The sequence below is a fragment of the Populus trichocarpa genome, chromosome 2 (assembly GCF_000002775.5).
Source record: "Populus trichocarpa isolate Nisqually-1 chromosome 2, P.trichocarpa_v4.1, whole genome shotgun sequence".
NCBI lineage: Eukaryota > Viridiplantae > Streptophyta > Magnoliopsida > Malpighiales > Salicaceae > Populus > Populus trichocarpa.
The window spans coordinates 1118346-1133739 of record NC_037286.2 but is presented as its reverse complement, the minus strand read 5'-3'; the positions used below and the strand labels follow the sequence as shown (position 1 = coordinate 1133739).

The 15394-nt window shown below is 34.2% G+C and overlaps 3 protein-coding genes and 1 long non-coding RNA gene across 4 annotated transcripts; 3 read left to right on the top strand and 1 right to left on the bottom strand.

Moving 5' to 3' along the window:
* The first annotated feature begins 3170 nt into the window (after window positions 1-3170).
* On the top strand, window positions 3171-5445 carry LOC7496913 (GDSL esterase/lipase EXL3). The gene is made up of 5 exons (XM_002301919.4): window positions 3171-3601; window positions 3898-4028; window positions 4110-4343; window positions 4443-4698; window positions 4871-5445. The coding sequence occupies exons 1-5, from the start codon at window positions 3217-3219 to the stop codon at window positions 5062-5064; spliced, it is 1200 nt and encodes a 399-aa protein (XP_002301955.2). The 5' UTR covers window positions 3171-3216; the 3' UTR covers window positions 5065-5445.
* Window positions 5446-10002: 4557 nt separating this feature from the next.
* On the top strand, window positions 10003-11091 carry LOC7496912 (SKP1-like protein 1B). Its single transcript, XM_002301918.3, has 2 exons — window positions 10003-10465; window positions 10754-11091. Exons 1-2 carry the CDS (start codon window positions 10166-10168, stop codon window positions 10925-10927), a joined length of 474 nt encoding a protein of 157 aa, XP_002301954.1. The 5' UTR covers window positions 10003-10165; the 3' UTR covers window positions 10928-11091.
* Window positions 11092-11410: 319 nt separating this feature from the next.
* Window positions 11411-15176, bottom strand: LOC7496911 (CO(2)-response secreted protease). The gene is made up of 9 exons (XM_024594878.2): window positions 14705-15176; window positions 14130-14389; window positions 13936-14035; window positions 13317-13842; window positions 13089-13189; window positions 12726-12968; window positions 12501-12615; window positions 12166-12376; window positions 11411-12064 (listed from the first exon to the last, which is right to left on the bottom strand). The coding sequence occupies exons 1-9, from the start codon at window positions 14878-14880 to the stop codon at window positions 11502-11504; spliced, it is 2295 nt and encodes a 764-aa protein (XP_024450646.2). The 5' UTR covers window positions 14881-15176; the 3' UTR covers window positions 11411-11501.
* On the top strand, window positions 12446-13085 carry LOC127904949 (uncharacterized). The gene is made up of 2 exons (XR_008058393.1): window positions 12446-12592; window positions 12686-13085. It is a non-coding gene; the product is annotated as an uncharacterized LOC127904949 (long non-coding RNA).
* Window positions 15177-15394: the final 218 nt, after the last annotated feature.

Genomic DNA, 15394 nt, shown 5'->3' with positions numbered 1-15394 from the left:
AAAATTATCTTGTCTTGTCTATTATTATCCAGCATACCGAACACTATCTGATTATTGGAATTGGATTGTTATTGCCAACTATAAATTTGTCGACTGTGACTAATTCCAGCTGAGAATTTTCTATATATATATATAAACCCAAATTCGACGAGTTCAAAAAACTCTTCAAAACCACATCCCTTGAGCTTAGTAAAGAGAAGGACCCAACTCTCTTGGATTCAGCCTAGGAGAAGAATCCAGTCCACGAGCACAATTACATTTTGAATCCCATTCTCCCAACATCTTTAAGTATATAAAAGTTATCTAAGAGCCCACTGTATTTACATCGATATTAATATTGTATAAGAGATAGTATGTAAAAGTCCTTTAAGGAATCATCATATTTTAATTTATATTAATGTTGTGTAAATGATGTATATAAAAGTCTTTTAAGAGCTCGTGTAAGGGATAATAAACCATTATATTTCTATCAATATTAATACATATATTAATAATGTTTCCGCTCATTAAAACTATCGGAAACTAGAATCTTACAAATAAAATGCTAATGATGGTTATCGGAAAAAGAAAAGAAATATATTCGATACATTAAAAATAAATACTATTTTTTTTGGAGAGCAAGATGTAGATTTTATAATGAACAAAATATTAGAACTAAAATCAAATATTTTTCAAAACTTGGGGGTTCCGTTGGCACTTTACAGTACTATAACATAGTTTCGACTCCTGTGAAGGATGATCCAAGAACATTACCAAACGAGAGTAGAAAATAAGTTATTCTCTAAAAAAACGAAAAAAAGAAGAAAAACAACACAGATAAAAAATCAAAATTAAGGAAATCAATCATAACTGTGCTAGAATGAGTGATCAATTGGGGCGTATAATGCGAAGACACAATGCACATAAAATACATGAAGGGAGGTTAGTTTAATGCAGGCTCAAAAAAAGCACGGCAAAAAACGTGGTTGCTTTCCAAACTAGCTGTAGCATTCCCATTTGAATCTGCAATTGCAGTCATCCACAATCCAGACAAGGTCTTTAACCTGCCCCCCTTTCATCCTGTCCTTTTTTTAATGAATTATAACTGTATGGCCCTCAGATTTTTCTTTTTTTAAAAAAGTGAATCTCTCGAGTCACGAAGATTGAAGAGAGGGTAGCCCAAAGGCCCCAAACACTTACAAGAAGCATGATCCACCTCTACCACTTTTCCACGACGAGAGCAGCCTCTTTCCGTGCCACCTTTATTTCTTCCGTGGTTGATACTGCATTGCGAGGTGATTTTAAAAAATTACTGTTATTTAAGAATATATTAAAATTATTTTTATTTTATATATATATATATATATATATATATATTATTTTTAACATTAACACATCAAAACTATAAAAAAACATTAAAAAAACTTCAACACAATATATTTTAAGTGAAATACATTAAAAAAACCAGAAATTATTGCAATCTCGAACACATCTAAAGGTGACAAACTTCACTGTTACACCTCGCAAGTTTCGCTGGGGCAACTTTTGAGTCTTGATCGTGGCTAATTCTGGTTAGGATCTCCAAGCAGAATATCCACTTAATTATATGTATAGAAAAGTTGAATTACTAGCTTGAGGATAGGTTTTCTTGAGTTTAAAGGGTGGTTTGGCTTGATTTCTACTTGACAAGTATGGTACTAATCTGGCCCTTAGTTGAGCTTGATTTGCTACTCCTGGAAGTAATTAGTTGACAAGTCATATCAGATTCATCAAGTTTACAAGAAAGTCTCGAAGAAACAAATACATTATTGTGACAGATGAGCACACGTACTGAAGATAGTTAAGAAATTTCTCTGTCGCACCGTACCAGATGCCCTCTCTCCCTCCAAATGCTGGGGTGACTTATAATTTATTGCATAATAACTCGGGAGGTTGCAAGAAGGGCAGTTGGGTATATGCAATTTAATCATGTTTTTTATTTTAAAAATATTTATTTATTTATTTATTTTAAATTAATATTTTTAAATATTTTTAAATTATTTTAATACGCTGATATCAAAAATAATTTTTAAAAAATAAAAACAAATATTATTTTGATGTATTTTCAAATAAAAAATAATTTGAAAAACAACCGCTGCTACATTTCTAAACATACTTTTAGTGATTTTTATTTGATCCTGCCACTGCTTTTTAGTTCGAATCTTTGGACAAATAATTAGATGAATTTATTTAAAATATATATTTAAGATCATCTAAAAAAAACCTAATTTTAATTAATATGTAAATTAGTTTATTTAGCAGCGCCATGTTATGTAAAAAAATTATGTTATGTAAATTTTAATTAAACTATTATGTTATGTAAATCTTAATTAAACTGTCTAGGATACAAAAAATGAATGTACAAAATGTCTAGGTTGGAGGAAACTATTTGACATTATTATTAAATCTAGTTTAATAGATCAACCTTAAAACTTATTGACCCACCTTATTGTCGAGTCTATGTTTAAAATTAAACCGCGTGGGACCTATCTCGATGTGACCTAGTTGGCTCAACAATTTCAAAGGCAACTTGAATGATTGGTAAAAAAACGTGGTTTGTCATTGATTTTTTTTTCAAGATGATATTTTTTTTATATTGAAATTATAATATATTGGATCAACTTGGATTTCGCGGTTTGACCCACCAAACCTGTAATTTAGGTCATGGACTTCACTGAATTTAATAACTTTAGTTTTTACTTAATTATACGATAAAAAAATTAAATAGTTGTAAAATCAAGCATAAATCAAATATTAGGATATTTGTTTGAGATTTTGATAACTTTATAGAAAAAAAACTGAAATAAATTATAAATACTAATTTAAAATCAACTAAATATTGAAGAATAAAATTGAACAATAAAGAATTAAATTCAAATCCAAAAGGGTGAAATTATATATATAAAAAAAAGCAAAGGGAAAAAAGGGACCTCCTTCACTCAGCAAAAGAAAAGGAAAGAAAGAAAATATTTTATTTAGTGTTTATATGAATAGTTATGGAGGAGAGTCATATCCTAATTATTTTAGCATGTAGTATCATATAATTGCCTCAAAAAAATTGAAAAAGAAAAAAACCAATTGCAAGAAATTACACGGGTGAATATTATTTATTTTAAATAGTGCTTACATCACATGCATGGATACTTCAAAAATTATCTCGAGGATGCTGGTTGAGCTCCTACTTCGCTCTCCATATAAATGCACAAGCAAGGAACCATTCGAGACGCCAAAAACATTTTTCTCCTCCTTCGTCAACCTAATCACATCAGGAGGGATCGAGAAAGCCAGGGAAGATCATCAAAAACGATGAAGTTTCTTCTATTGAGACTAACGTCTTGTTGCTTTTATCCTACCTTGTTGCTCTTTCTCACTGTTGTATGCAGCGTTAAATCTTCGGTGAAGCTACCACCTAATGTTACTGTTCCAGCACTTCTGCTATTTGGGGATTCAATAGTTGATGCAGGCAACAACAACAATATTAAAACACTTGTCAAATGCAACTTCCCTCCTTACGGCAAGGATTTTGAAGGAGGAGTTCCTACAGGAAGGTTTTGTAATGGAAAAGTTCCTTCAGACATCATAGGTATGATAACAAAACCTCTCTCTCTCTCCCAATGGCAGAAAGTTTCCTCATCTCTGCTTTGAAATGATCATGATTATACTTTACCTCTCTTCTTCTAAAACAATAATTTGTTTCCTGAAATGGGTTCATTTGGAAGGTGGAGTAGTAAAATTCTACTCTTTAAACACAGCAAAATCCATAAAAGAAGGTCAAGATGCTTAATCGAATCTCAAAAATTTCAAAGCCTTATTAAATCATGATGCTGCACTTGAAGCTAATTGACCAGGAATCCCTCTTTCTTCTGCTTTTTTCTTTAGCTAAAGAATTGGGGATTAAGGACACATTGCCAGCATATTTGGACCCAACAGTTCTACCCCAAGATCTGGTAACAGGAGTAACCTTTGCTTCAGGTGGCTCAGGATTTGATCCCTTGACACCCAAATTAGTGGTACAACATTCTCCTATTGTCTTTCTTTACTCTTTTCAACCACTGATTTCTTATACTAATCTTGATCAAACTTGATTACAGTCAGTTATATCGTTGTCGGATCAGTTAAAATATTTGAAAGAATACATAGGGAAGCTGGAGGCGATGATTGGAGAGGAAAAAACAAAGTTCATCTTAAAGAATAGTCTATTTTTCGTAGTAGCAGGCAGTGATGACATTGCCAATACCTATTTTACAATACGTGCTAGGAAATCGCAATACGATGTTCCGGCTTACACTGATCTAATGGCTAACTCAGCTTCTACTTTCGCGCAGGTAAATGCATACACTTGAATATTTTCGTATCGGTTATATAAATATTTCTTGCTCAGTATTCATATTAATTTACTGCATCTGCATTTTTTTTTTTCCAAGGAATTATATGAACTCGGAGCAAGAAGGATAGGATTTTTCAGTACACCACCAATTGGATGTGTTCCATCTCAGAGAACTTTAGCTGGGGGAGCTGAAAGAAAGTGCGCAGAAAACTTAAACGAAGCAGCGAAGTTATTCAACTCCAAGCTGTCTAAGAAGTTGGATTCTCTTGGAAGCAGCCTGCCTAATGGCAGATTTGTCTATATTGATGTCTACAATCTACTGCTAGATCTCATTCAAAATCCTAAAAAATATGGTACTAAAAGTACCCATTTCCTTGATTTTTTGATACGTTGGATAAGTATTCAACACTTTTTAGAATCTAGAACGTATCAGATCAATTATTGTACATATGGGATCCGTATGAACATGTGAAGGATTTTGAAGTATCCGTGGTTCGTAACCTGTGCTGATTTCGTTGTTTTCAGGTTTTCAAGTTGTGGATAAAGGATGTTGTGGTACTGGAGATTTGGAGGTATCTATATTATGTAATCAATATACTCCTGTGAAGTGTGCAAATGTTTCCGATCATATATTTTGGGACAGCTACCATCCAACTGAAAGTGCTTATAAGGCACTCGTTTCTCCTCTCCTCGGAGAAAATTTGAACAAATTCTTTTGAGGTATCTCAAGCTTCTATATGTCGTCGTGTTTTCATACACCGGAGAAAAAAACTTTGTTTCTTAGGAATAATGGTTGAATTGGGACGAGGGAAGTCCCATGTTCAGACTCCTGAAGAATTCCAACCTCTGCGAGCCACAAGCCACTAGTTGAGCGCAAGCCCTGATTCCCTGCCCTCGATTATCAAAAAACAAAGTGTATATGTAATTGTTCATTCTCGAAAAGGAAATGTGTTTCTGTGTTTGAAATATGTGTGTAGCCCTGTACTTTTCTTTATACATACATCTAATAATTAAATAAAAAAGATAAATTTATGTTTTTAGAATGTAAAAGAGAGAATGGAGTAATAAGACAAATATCATATGATGTTGTTCTGGCTGAACGATGGATTTGCCTCGGTGGAAGCCGGTCTGGAGCCACTGCCAGCTGGATTTTAATCTTTTCATACAGGGGAATGGGGATGCTGAAGATACGTATCTTCTACAATTTTATATGAGCTCATAAATCTATCAGAATTTTACTACTCTCATAAAGTCATCATGGCCAGGAAAAGAAACAGTGGACCCAAGCGGTGTCGAAAGACATGACCTAGTTCGATGAAGCGAAAAGACATTATATATATATATATATATATATATATATAACCTACGGGTAAACTCGCTCTACTTAGTATTAAAAAAAACTAAAATTTTGTTGTTGAAATTATATATTACATCTCTCAAGTGTCAACTGATTTTTCTTGAAAAGAATCATATGTAATGTTGGTTTATTTTAAGTATTTAGAAGTATGGTTATTTTTATTTTTGAATACATTTTAAAAATAAACTTTACTTGAAAAGATATCAAAATGATATTTTTTTAGTGTTTTTTTAATAATTTTAATGTGCTAATATCATAATTAAAAGATAAATTATTTTAATATATTTTTAAATAAAAAATAATTTTAAAAAACAACATACACCATAATACCAAATAAACAAGAAGATAGGAGTGAGAATTGCAAATTGACCACATTTGTATGAACCTAATTTGATGTCATATATACATCATATATTGTTTAATAGTTAATTGAATCATAGTTGAAACTGAAAATAATTTTTTTTGCTATCAATTTATAAGTTCATGATTGATTTGTTGTTTAGCGCACACACATCAATTTTCTTCTTTACAATTTTTTTTTGCAATCTCATCCCCTCCAATTACCTCGTGTTTCATTAATATTTTCTTTTGTTTGTTAAAACAAAAAATGTTAGAAATCTTAACTGTAATTAGTTGTTAATTCCATCCCTTGTTATTTTATTTTATTTTATCAAATTTAATCTTTATTTTTTTTAAATTTATTTGTTTTCTTTTGATCATATTTTTTCTTGAATTTGTTTTTTCAATTCTATCCCTAATTATTTTGGTTGGTTGAGATTTTGACATTATGATTTTTTCAAGTTTACTTTTTATGGTGCAATTCGGCCTCATAATTTATGTCGCAGGCTTTGAAGATTATACAGAGTATGACATTTTAGATCTTTTAAATTATTTATTTTTAAATTTCATCCCTCAACATTCAACATTAAGTTGGTTGGAGATTGACTTTCGTTATTTTTTCTTAACTTTTCTTTCTATGATGTTTTCTCGATCTTATGTCATAGTTCATGGACTTTGCAGATTCATCAGGGTTGACTCGAGTTTTTTTTTTAAATTTTTTTTAAATATTATTTTTTCAATTTTGTCCTTCAATATTAAGATGGTTTGAGAATTGAGCTTCATAATTTTATTCAATTTTCTTTTCACGGGGTGACCCTAATCTCACAACCAGGTTATAGATTTGATGTGTTGGCTCAAATAGACTCAAGTCAATTTCTTTTTTGTTTTTTAAAATTGTTTTCTTTCTATTTTCTCCATTCGATATTTTATTTGCTAGGAATTGAGATTCATTTTTTTTTTCATTTTTCTTTCTATGCAATTATTATATTCTCATTTAATTTTTACTTTGTTAACAAATAAGATCATTGGACCTTTTAAGAATATTGTAAAGATATATTTCTATAATATATATTGATAAGCTTTCATCTTTTACATTGAATCATTATTAAGTTTTTGTTTTGTTTTACAAAATGAATATACAATGCATATTAATAAATGCATTACACACACAATATATATATATATATATATATATATATATATATATATATATATATATATATATGGATGGCTGCTTGCCTAGTCCATCTCTGAAAATCACCACAGATTCTTGTTGATTTTCTCTTTGCCAAAATGAAGTTTGCTTTGCTTCAATCGCGTGTTTTTCTTTCATTATGCTGCTCGAAAGCTGCCAATGGAATAGTTCCGTCTATTTTTCTTTTGGAGATTGATCAATCCTTGACACATGAAATAATAATCAAAATCCCTACTTTGTTAAAAGAGCAATGCCCCTCCGTATGAAAGGGATTTCCCTGGAGGGAAAGCAACTGGAAGATTTAGTGATGGAAAAATATAGTCCGACTTGATTGGGAAGTTAGCTTTAGCAGATTACTTTCTTTAGTTTTAATGCTCTTTAACTGTTTGCATGATGCCAACTTTTCTAGTTATCATTATTTTTTTCAGAAATATTTCTTCTTAATATTAAGAATAGGTTACAAATGGTATATTTCCAATATGGTCCTTCAAGAAATTGATTTTTTCTCCTTAAGAAATAGCGTGAACGTTCGTAATTTCTCATTTCTCAATATTGCACCCATCTCATGAATTCCTCTTAACCTTATTTTCCTTTATTTGTTGGATGGATATAAGTCAGTTTTATCAATGGAATACCAATTGAATCTCTTCAAAAATTACGTATCAAAGCTTCAACAAGTCGTTGGAGAAGAGAGAGCAAATCCCATCAGATCAAGAGGCTTATTTCTTGTTTCATTAGGAAACAATGATATTGCCATTACTTACTATTCACTTCATTAGGAAACAATGATATCAAGAAAGAAAAAATATAGTTACAGTTGATGAATAAGAATAGGAGAAATCTTTAATTTTTGTAATTTGTAATTATAGTCACATTCTAATTTAATTGCTATTGATTAAGAACTGCTGACAACTTATTGCTTTTTGTTGGTGCAATGTTGAAGAATTTACATAATCTGGGATCTCGAAAAATTGGGTTTTTGAGTAAGTTATCGTTGGGATGTCTGCCACCAGCTAGAGTTGTCGTAGGAGGGTTAACTGGAGAATGCTTTGATGATATCAACAATGGAGCCATTGAAGACCCTAGGTTTGCTCCCTAAAAATTACCAGTTCGAGTCTTATAAACTTTAGGGCTATTAAAGGCTTACATGATCGTTAACTTCAGGGCCCGTGGGATTAGTCGAGGTGCGCACAAGCTGACCCGGACATCCACGTTAAAAAAATACAATGGAACACAAATGTACAATACCAAGTTATCATCTGAACTAATTAGTCGTCTTAACTGTAGCCTTGCCGACTCGATGGGCTGTTTGGGAGTGTGATTGCGATTGCTTTTCAAAGTGCTTTTCACTTGAAAATACATCAAAATAATATATATTTTTTATTTTTTAAAATTTATTTTTGATATCAGCGCATCAAGATGATCTGAAAATACTAAAAAAAATTAATTTAAAGAAAAAAAATAAAATAAATTTAAATTTTTTTAAAACATTTTAAAAATACAAAAACAAACAGAATTTTGACTCTAAGATTTTCTATCTTGAACGATGTCGACAATAGTACCCTGCTTGCTGTCGTCCAACATCCTGAAGCATGCATCAGGTAAAATATTCTATACAACAATTTCTCGTTTCTTTACCTCAGCCATGGCATGATTGTTATAATTATATTATTAAAAACATCAAATTAACTACTGATAATATCAGGATTTCAACAAGCTGCAAGAGGGTGCTGTGGCACGGGAACCTATGAGGTGGGGATAGCTCAATGTACCAAGGCACTCCTACACGCATCCCAATATGTGTTTCGGGAAGCTACCTATCCATCTGAAAGAGCAAAAAGAATAATTGCTTCCATTGTGATCTCAGGTTCGAGTCTTGTGGTTGCTTATATGATAGCCACTGGAGGGCTTACATGGTCGTTAACTTCAGGGCCCGTGGAATTAGTTGAGGTGCGCGTAAGCTGGCCCGGACACCCACGTTAAACTAAAAAAAGAATGATTGCTTCTCAGCTCCTCCAAGAATATGCAAGCAGCTTCTCTGGATAATATCAACTGATTTTCTTGGATTAACGGATACCTTTCATATACTCTCCTTGCTTTAATAAGAGAAGATTTCTCAAGATTCCATGCTCTAGAAATTACTCTTTTTTTTTTCAATTCAACGGTGTCTATTGTCAAAAAAAAAACAAAAAAATTATGATATCCAAAGAGTAATTAGCATCATTTTATTAGTTACTCTTCGGTGTTCATTTTAAAGAAAAATATAAACATAAAAAAAAGATAGAATATAAAATTCTTAACCCGATACTAATATCTCTATCTAAGATTTTTTTATTCTAGTTTTATTTATTTTTTATTTTTTTTAAGTGAGCTTCAAAAAGTAATTCAGATATCATTAAGCATCGTAAAATTATTTTTTATTATCAAGTTAATATTTAATTGTGTTATTAAATATTATAAAGTTATTTTCCCTTGTTTTTTCTCTCTTAAAAGACCCTCCCAAATGGACCTAGAATCAACAAAGAATAAAATATGACCTTCATTAAAAAAATAAAAGGAATTTTATAAGAAAAAATAATTTAAACTAATTTTATAAGAAAAGATAAAGGAAACACATTTGTTTGATCTAGGTTTTTACTGGGTTGTTATTACTTTCCCTTGTCATAACTAGGCCCAATGACTACTAAAACAGTAATTTGGGCTTGGGCCGTTTAATGTAATTTCTCCCTTTTTGGAAAGGAGAAATATATCACCCACTAGGCGAAATCATAAACAACAACGAACTCTCTGCCACCGTTTTTGACCGTAGATTAACATCGGTTCCACATAACCCGAAAACACGATAAAACAATCTGCTGCTACTCAGCTCAGGCTATTCATTGATCCGGAGATATCGTTGGAGCTTCTCTTTAGTCTCTCGATCAAAGAAATGTCGTCGAGCAGGAAATTTACTCTGAAAAGCTCAGACGGAGAGGCTTTTGAGGTAGACGAAGCTGTAGCGCTTGAATCGCAGACTATAAAACACATGATCGAAGAAGATTGCGCTGATAACGCTATTCCTTTGCCTAACGTCACAAGCAAGATTCTTTCTAAGGTGATCGAGTACTGCAAAAAGCACGTTGAGACTCCTAAATCGGACGATCGCCCTTCTTCCGCTGATGATGATCTTAAATCTTGGGATGCTGAGTTCGTCAAAGTTGATCAGGCCACTCTCTTTGATCTCATCCTGGTTTGTACTTAATTTTTTTTATGGTTTTTAATTAGTTTAATTAATTGCTAGGGTTTGATTTAATTGTTTTACTTAATTTCTAGGGTTGAATGTCATAGCTTTATTTTATTGTTAGAACCTTATTTAATTGCTAGGGCTAGGGTTTGAATTTATTTTTAGCTGATACTAGAAGTTGGGTGAATGTTGAATTAATGGAGTCTAAGGGCTGTGGTCATTGTATGTGTTTGCGCTTGCTGTGGAAGGTTTGGGAAAAGATCTTAATATTCTAATCTGCTTGGATTTGTTTAGGCTGCCAATTACTTGAACATCAAGAACTTGCTGGACCTAACTTGTCAGACAGTGGCTGATATGATCAAGGGCAAGACTCCAGAAGAGATCCGTAAGACATTCAACATTAAGAATGACTTTACACCAGAGGAGGAGGAGGAGGTTAGGAGAGAGAACCAGTGGGCTTTTGAGTAGAAGGAAAGGGGTTTAATCTATTTCTATAATTGCCTTTTTCTGTTGGACGTGGATTGATGTTAAGGTTTTAATGTTTTGCAAACAATTGTCATTTTGTTTCCTTGTCTTGTGTCATTCTGTAACAGTTTCAATGTGTTGATATGGTATTTGTTGTTCCTTTATGATATCTTTGTGTTTTAGATTGCCTAATTATGCCATCTTGTCTTACCATACTGATGCTTTACTATCAATTCTTTGGCACCCACAAATTCAGAACTTGGAAATTGGTTTTACGCGAGAAGGATGCGATGAACTGTTTGAATTCATGTTGATGTTAGGAATAAAACTGATCATTCTTAAGATTCATGTGATTATAGTGAAATTCAGGTCCCTTGCAGTCTTTTTCTATTCTCTAGGTTGAGAGATCTCAATGAGAAATATAAATGCAAGACTCAGGAAGCTGTGTTGTCTTGCGCAACAAGCATTCTTATATATACATTGAGCTTGAGATATATAGTTTGAGCTTTTATTAACTCAAGCATTCTTAAATTTATAACTTGTGAAATACATCTTTCTGATGCAGCTGTTTTGTGAATTACCTACTGCTTGCAACAAATGGAGTGCGGACTTTAAGTTTTTTGTTAGTCCATATAATTGACCCAAACACGTCTTTGAGTAATGAAGGGACAGTTGTAGTGAAAATTACTTGATAACTCAATCTCTGGCTGTTCTTCGTAAATTGCAGGCTAGTTGGGCTCACGGTGATGGTTAGACCGCTAGGTGCTTCAATGGTTAGAGAGTATGTTGAGTTACCATCTCCAGCAACATTTGTTAGGGTTCTGGTAATATTCTTGCTCTGCTTTCCAGTGAGGTTGAAAACTGCTATTGACGGGTAGTTGATGTTGGATATCAAGTCGACGCTTGATTCCTTAGGACAAGTAAAACCATCTGGAACGTCTTTGGAAATAACTTCAATTGTGGATGTGTTGTACCCGTGATAGCATAGGAAGTTTAAGTAGTCAGTGGTGGTTGTTTCATAAACCAGCCCTGGTTGCAGTGCTCCACTTGTGCTTATTTCTCCTGCCCCATAATCATAAGCCGTGGCTATAGCACCTAATTCTGTTGTTATTGGGGCCTTCATATTGTTTATCTGAGATGCTGTAAGCAAGGGAAAGAAAACGGAAGAGGAATTCTAAAATTAATATGAAATAATGAAATATTAACTAATTAGTTTTCCTGTGCTTGTCATAGATCTTTACCTGTTGACATAATGGCAGATTTGATTGCAGAGGGGCTCCAAGAGGGGTACTGGGATTTGACCACAGCAGCCATTCCAGAAACATGCGGACATGACATGGAAGTTCCCGAGATAATGTTGAATTTTGGGGATTCTTTACCTTTAAGAGTCACTTCTGTATCATTCGCCATCCAAGCTGCAAGTATGTCTACTCCTGGAGCCGCAATATCAGGCTGCAAAGCAAGAAGACAAGAGAACAATTTATTCACACATATACTCAGGTGAGGCTTCTGTGACTTGTGGGAGATGCTATTCATGAATCCAATGAAATAATTTGTCTAGAAGAACTGGCTTTGCCTTGAGGATATTCCTTGAGAGGGAGGAAGGCCCTCTGGATGAGAAGTATGCGATAGTAGGTGCTGGCTTATATTGTGACACCACTGTGCTAGGTAGGATCGTTGCAACTGGATTTCTGGGAAAATATAAAATTTATCAGAAAACAAGTTGCCATAATCAATGTAATGAATTTGTTACCCATACAGTTACAGGTAAAGACTGCACCAAGATAATAGCATGTCTTACTTGGTCGAGTTAAGGTACGAAAGGATCCCGGGCGCATCCTTCGAACTAATCACAGTCAAAGGGAATTCATTGTAATTAGATGCAACTCCGCTCATCTTGTCATCAACCAAAACAAGACCAATTCCTCCCAAACTCTGCACTTCGTACTCCTTGTCATAAAAGGAGTATGAATCGTCATCATTGTCACAGAGGACAATTTTTCCTTTGATCATTTCCCCATCCATGGAATCTGGGTTGCAGTTTCTGAAACAAAACATGTCTTGTGACGTAAGTATTGGTGCCAATGCCTAAGATCCATGTGAACTATATTGTTTTGTCATCTTCGATAGAAAAATAAAAGGCTATCACATAAATATAGCACACCTAGCCTCGCTTTCGGTTGCATCAGTCTTCTTAGCTGACTTTCCATAAACCAATGGATGTACTGGAGATGTTCCAATATTGGCAAAATTTATGGCTTCACCCTGAATTGAAAGAAGAACACTCATTATGTTTCAATTGATATGATCTTATTGGTTGAAAGATTGCTAATAGAAAAGGTGAAAATTATAAAGGACAAGAAATTTAGTTGCTGCTAAAAAATTCCATCACCTTGATCACCTTTCCCCCATCGAGCACAACGTTTGACTCAAATTTACGGTCTATGGTTGTAGCAGCAACTGTCAGAATCCAGGGTGCAACATTTGTAACTGTTTCCTCGGATGGACCATCATTCCCCGCAGAGCAGACCACACTGATCCCATTTTCAACAGCATGGAAAGCTCCAATGGCTATTGGATCTTCCTTGTAATCGAGCATGAATGATGCTGGTGACCCTAGTGATAATGATAGTATATCAACACCATCTTTAATGGCATCACTGAATGCAGCTAATATACTGGACCCATGACATCCATATCGTGTACACACTCTGTACATAGCAATCCTTGACCCAGGGGATCCACCTTTGGCAGTCCCAGTAGCTAATCCGTAGTAAGATGCATCAGGTACCACAGTTCCTGCTGCAGTGGATGCTACATGAGTGCCATGCCCAATCATATCTCTTGGTGTATTATCTAGTCCGTCATCGTCATCGTCATCGTCGGGGCTATTGTAAGCTCTTGCTCCGATTATTTTCCTGATGAGGATCAAAACCTTAAGGTCATGGATAAACATATGCAAACCAATGGAGGACAGATTTCCAAATTCTAGTTGACAGAGCAGGTTTTACCCATTACAAAAATCATGAGCATCGACACAGGTACCGTTCCAGCGCGACGGTATTGGACCCAGATCCTTGCCACTAAAACTCTCAGACTCGGGCGAAATACCTATATTACATATAACTCGAAGCTGCACGTCAGTTTTTGGGAAAGAAATGATGTTTCGGAATGAGTTTATATAGCAAAGGACAAGAGATTTCACCTGTGTCTAGGATTCCAATGATCGAATCATATCCTCCAGAAGATGAGTTGGAGTCAGAATTGGGGCTTGAGTCAATCACTACATCGGTTCCGTATTTCAGGAAATCCCATGAACGAGTTGTGTGGAGTTGGTAGACAGGATCACGAAAAACAGATACAACTCCGGGGGTTTTAGCGATTGATTGAGCCTCTGTTGCTGATAAACGAGCTGCAAACCCTGAAATTCCATGTACATAGCTCTGCACTAGAGCATTCTTTCTCCTAGCAAGCACAAACATGTTCAGTTTATCATGAAATTCCATCTGCAAGTAAAAACAGTCTTCTCATCGTTTTCCTTAGATTGTATTGTCTCCTAAAACCCTAATAGGAAAAAACACAGAGCCAACTTATTTTATAGCAAGTGGGCTTAGACCAAAAAGTCTTCATTTATTCTATAGAGTTATCGTCACTTGGTCTTAGCTAGCTTAAAAATAATAGCAAAAGCTCGACACAGGCAAAGTTCTTAATTAAAAGCTAGAATATTAGTACTGACACAACTTAACCAAAAAAAGAGAGTGATATTCCTAATGTATTCACCGTTTCAAGACAGAGCTCAGAAGCTGGGCATGATCATTCTTTGAAGAACCAGTCGCAGCTCCCATGTAAACAATATAAACACCATCCTTCTCTCCCTCAGCTGCTCCTGCTGATTCTACCAGAAATGCAACAAAGAGGATAGGAAACAATACATAGCATATGGCATAACCTTTCATTTTAGCTGATCGCCAGACCTCTCTAGTTTAGTGAATCAGGCTGGATGTAAGTGAGGAAGCTATTAGCTAGACAGTCATCCACTGCTTCTTATAATGGTAGGATGGTGCTTGTGTGTGATGGTTGGCAACCGCAGATCCAATGTCATATCCACCCGAAGTGCGCTATTGCTCAGCTTTTGCACTTAGAAATCTGGATATGGTGGTGGTGGTGGTGCTGGTGGGGTGGTGATGGTGCATGGAAGTGGAAGTGGTGGTATAGGTGAAGGTACAAGATATTTTTTTAGTAAATGCTCTTAAGGCACCAACTAAATGTGCCAGCATCTTGAGCATAAAAAGAGCAAAGAAGCTTGGCAACGGAACAACTCTTGTACTAAAGATATGTTTGTTCGCTGGAAAACAATTTCTTTTTGGTAAATGAATATTGAGAAAATAAGTTTTTTATGGTATTTGAATGTCCCAGGAAAAATAAATTGAAAAGTTTGTTGTGGATATTGAAAGTAAAATTATTTTTTGT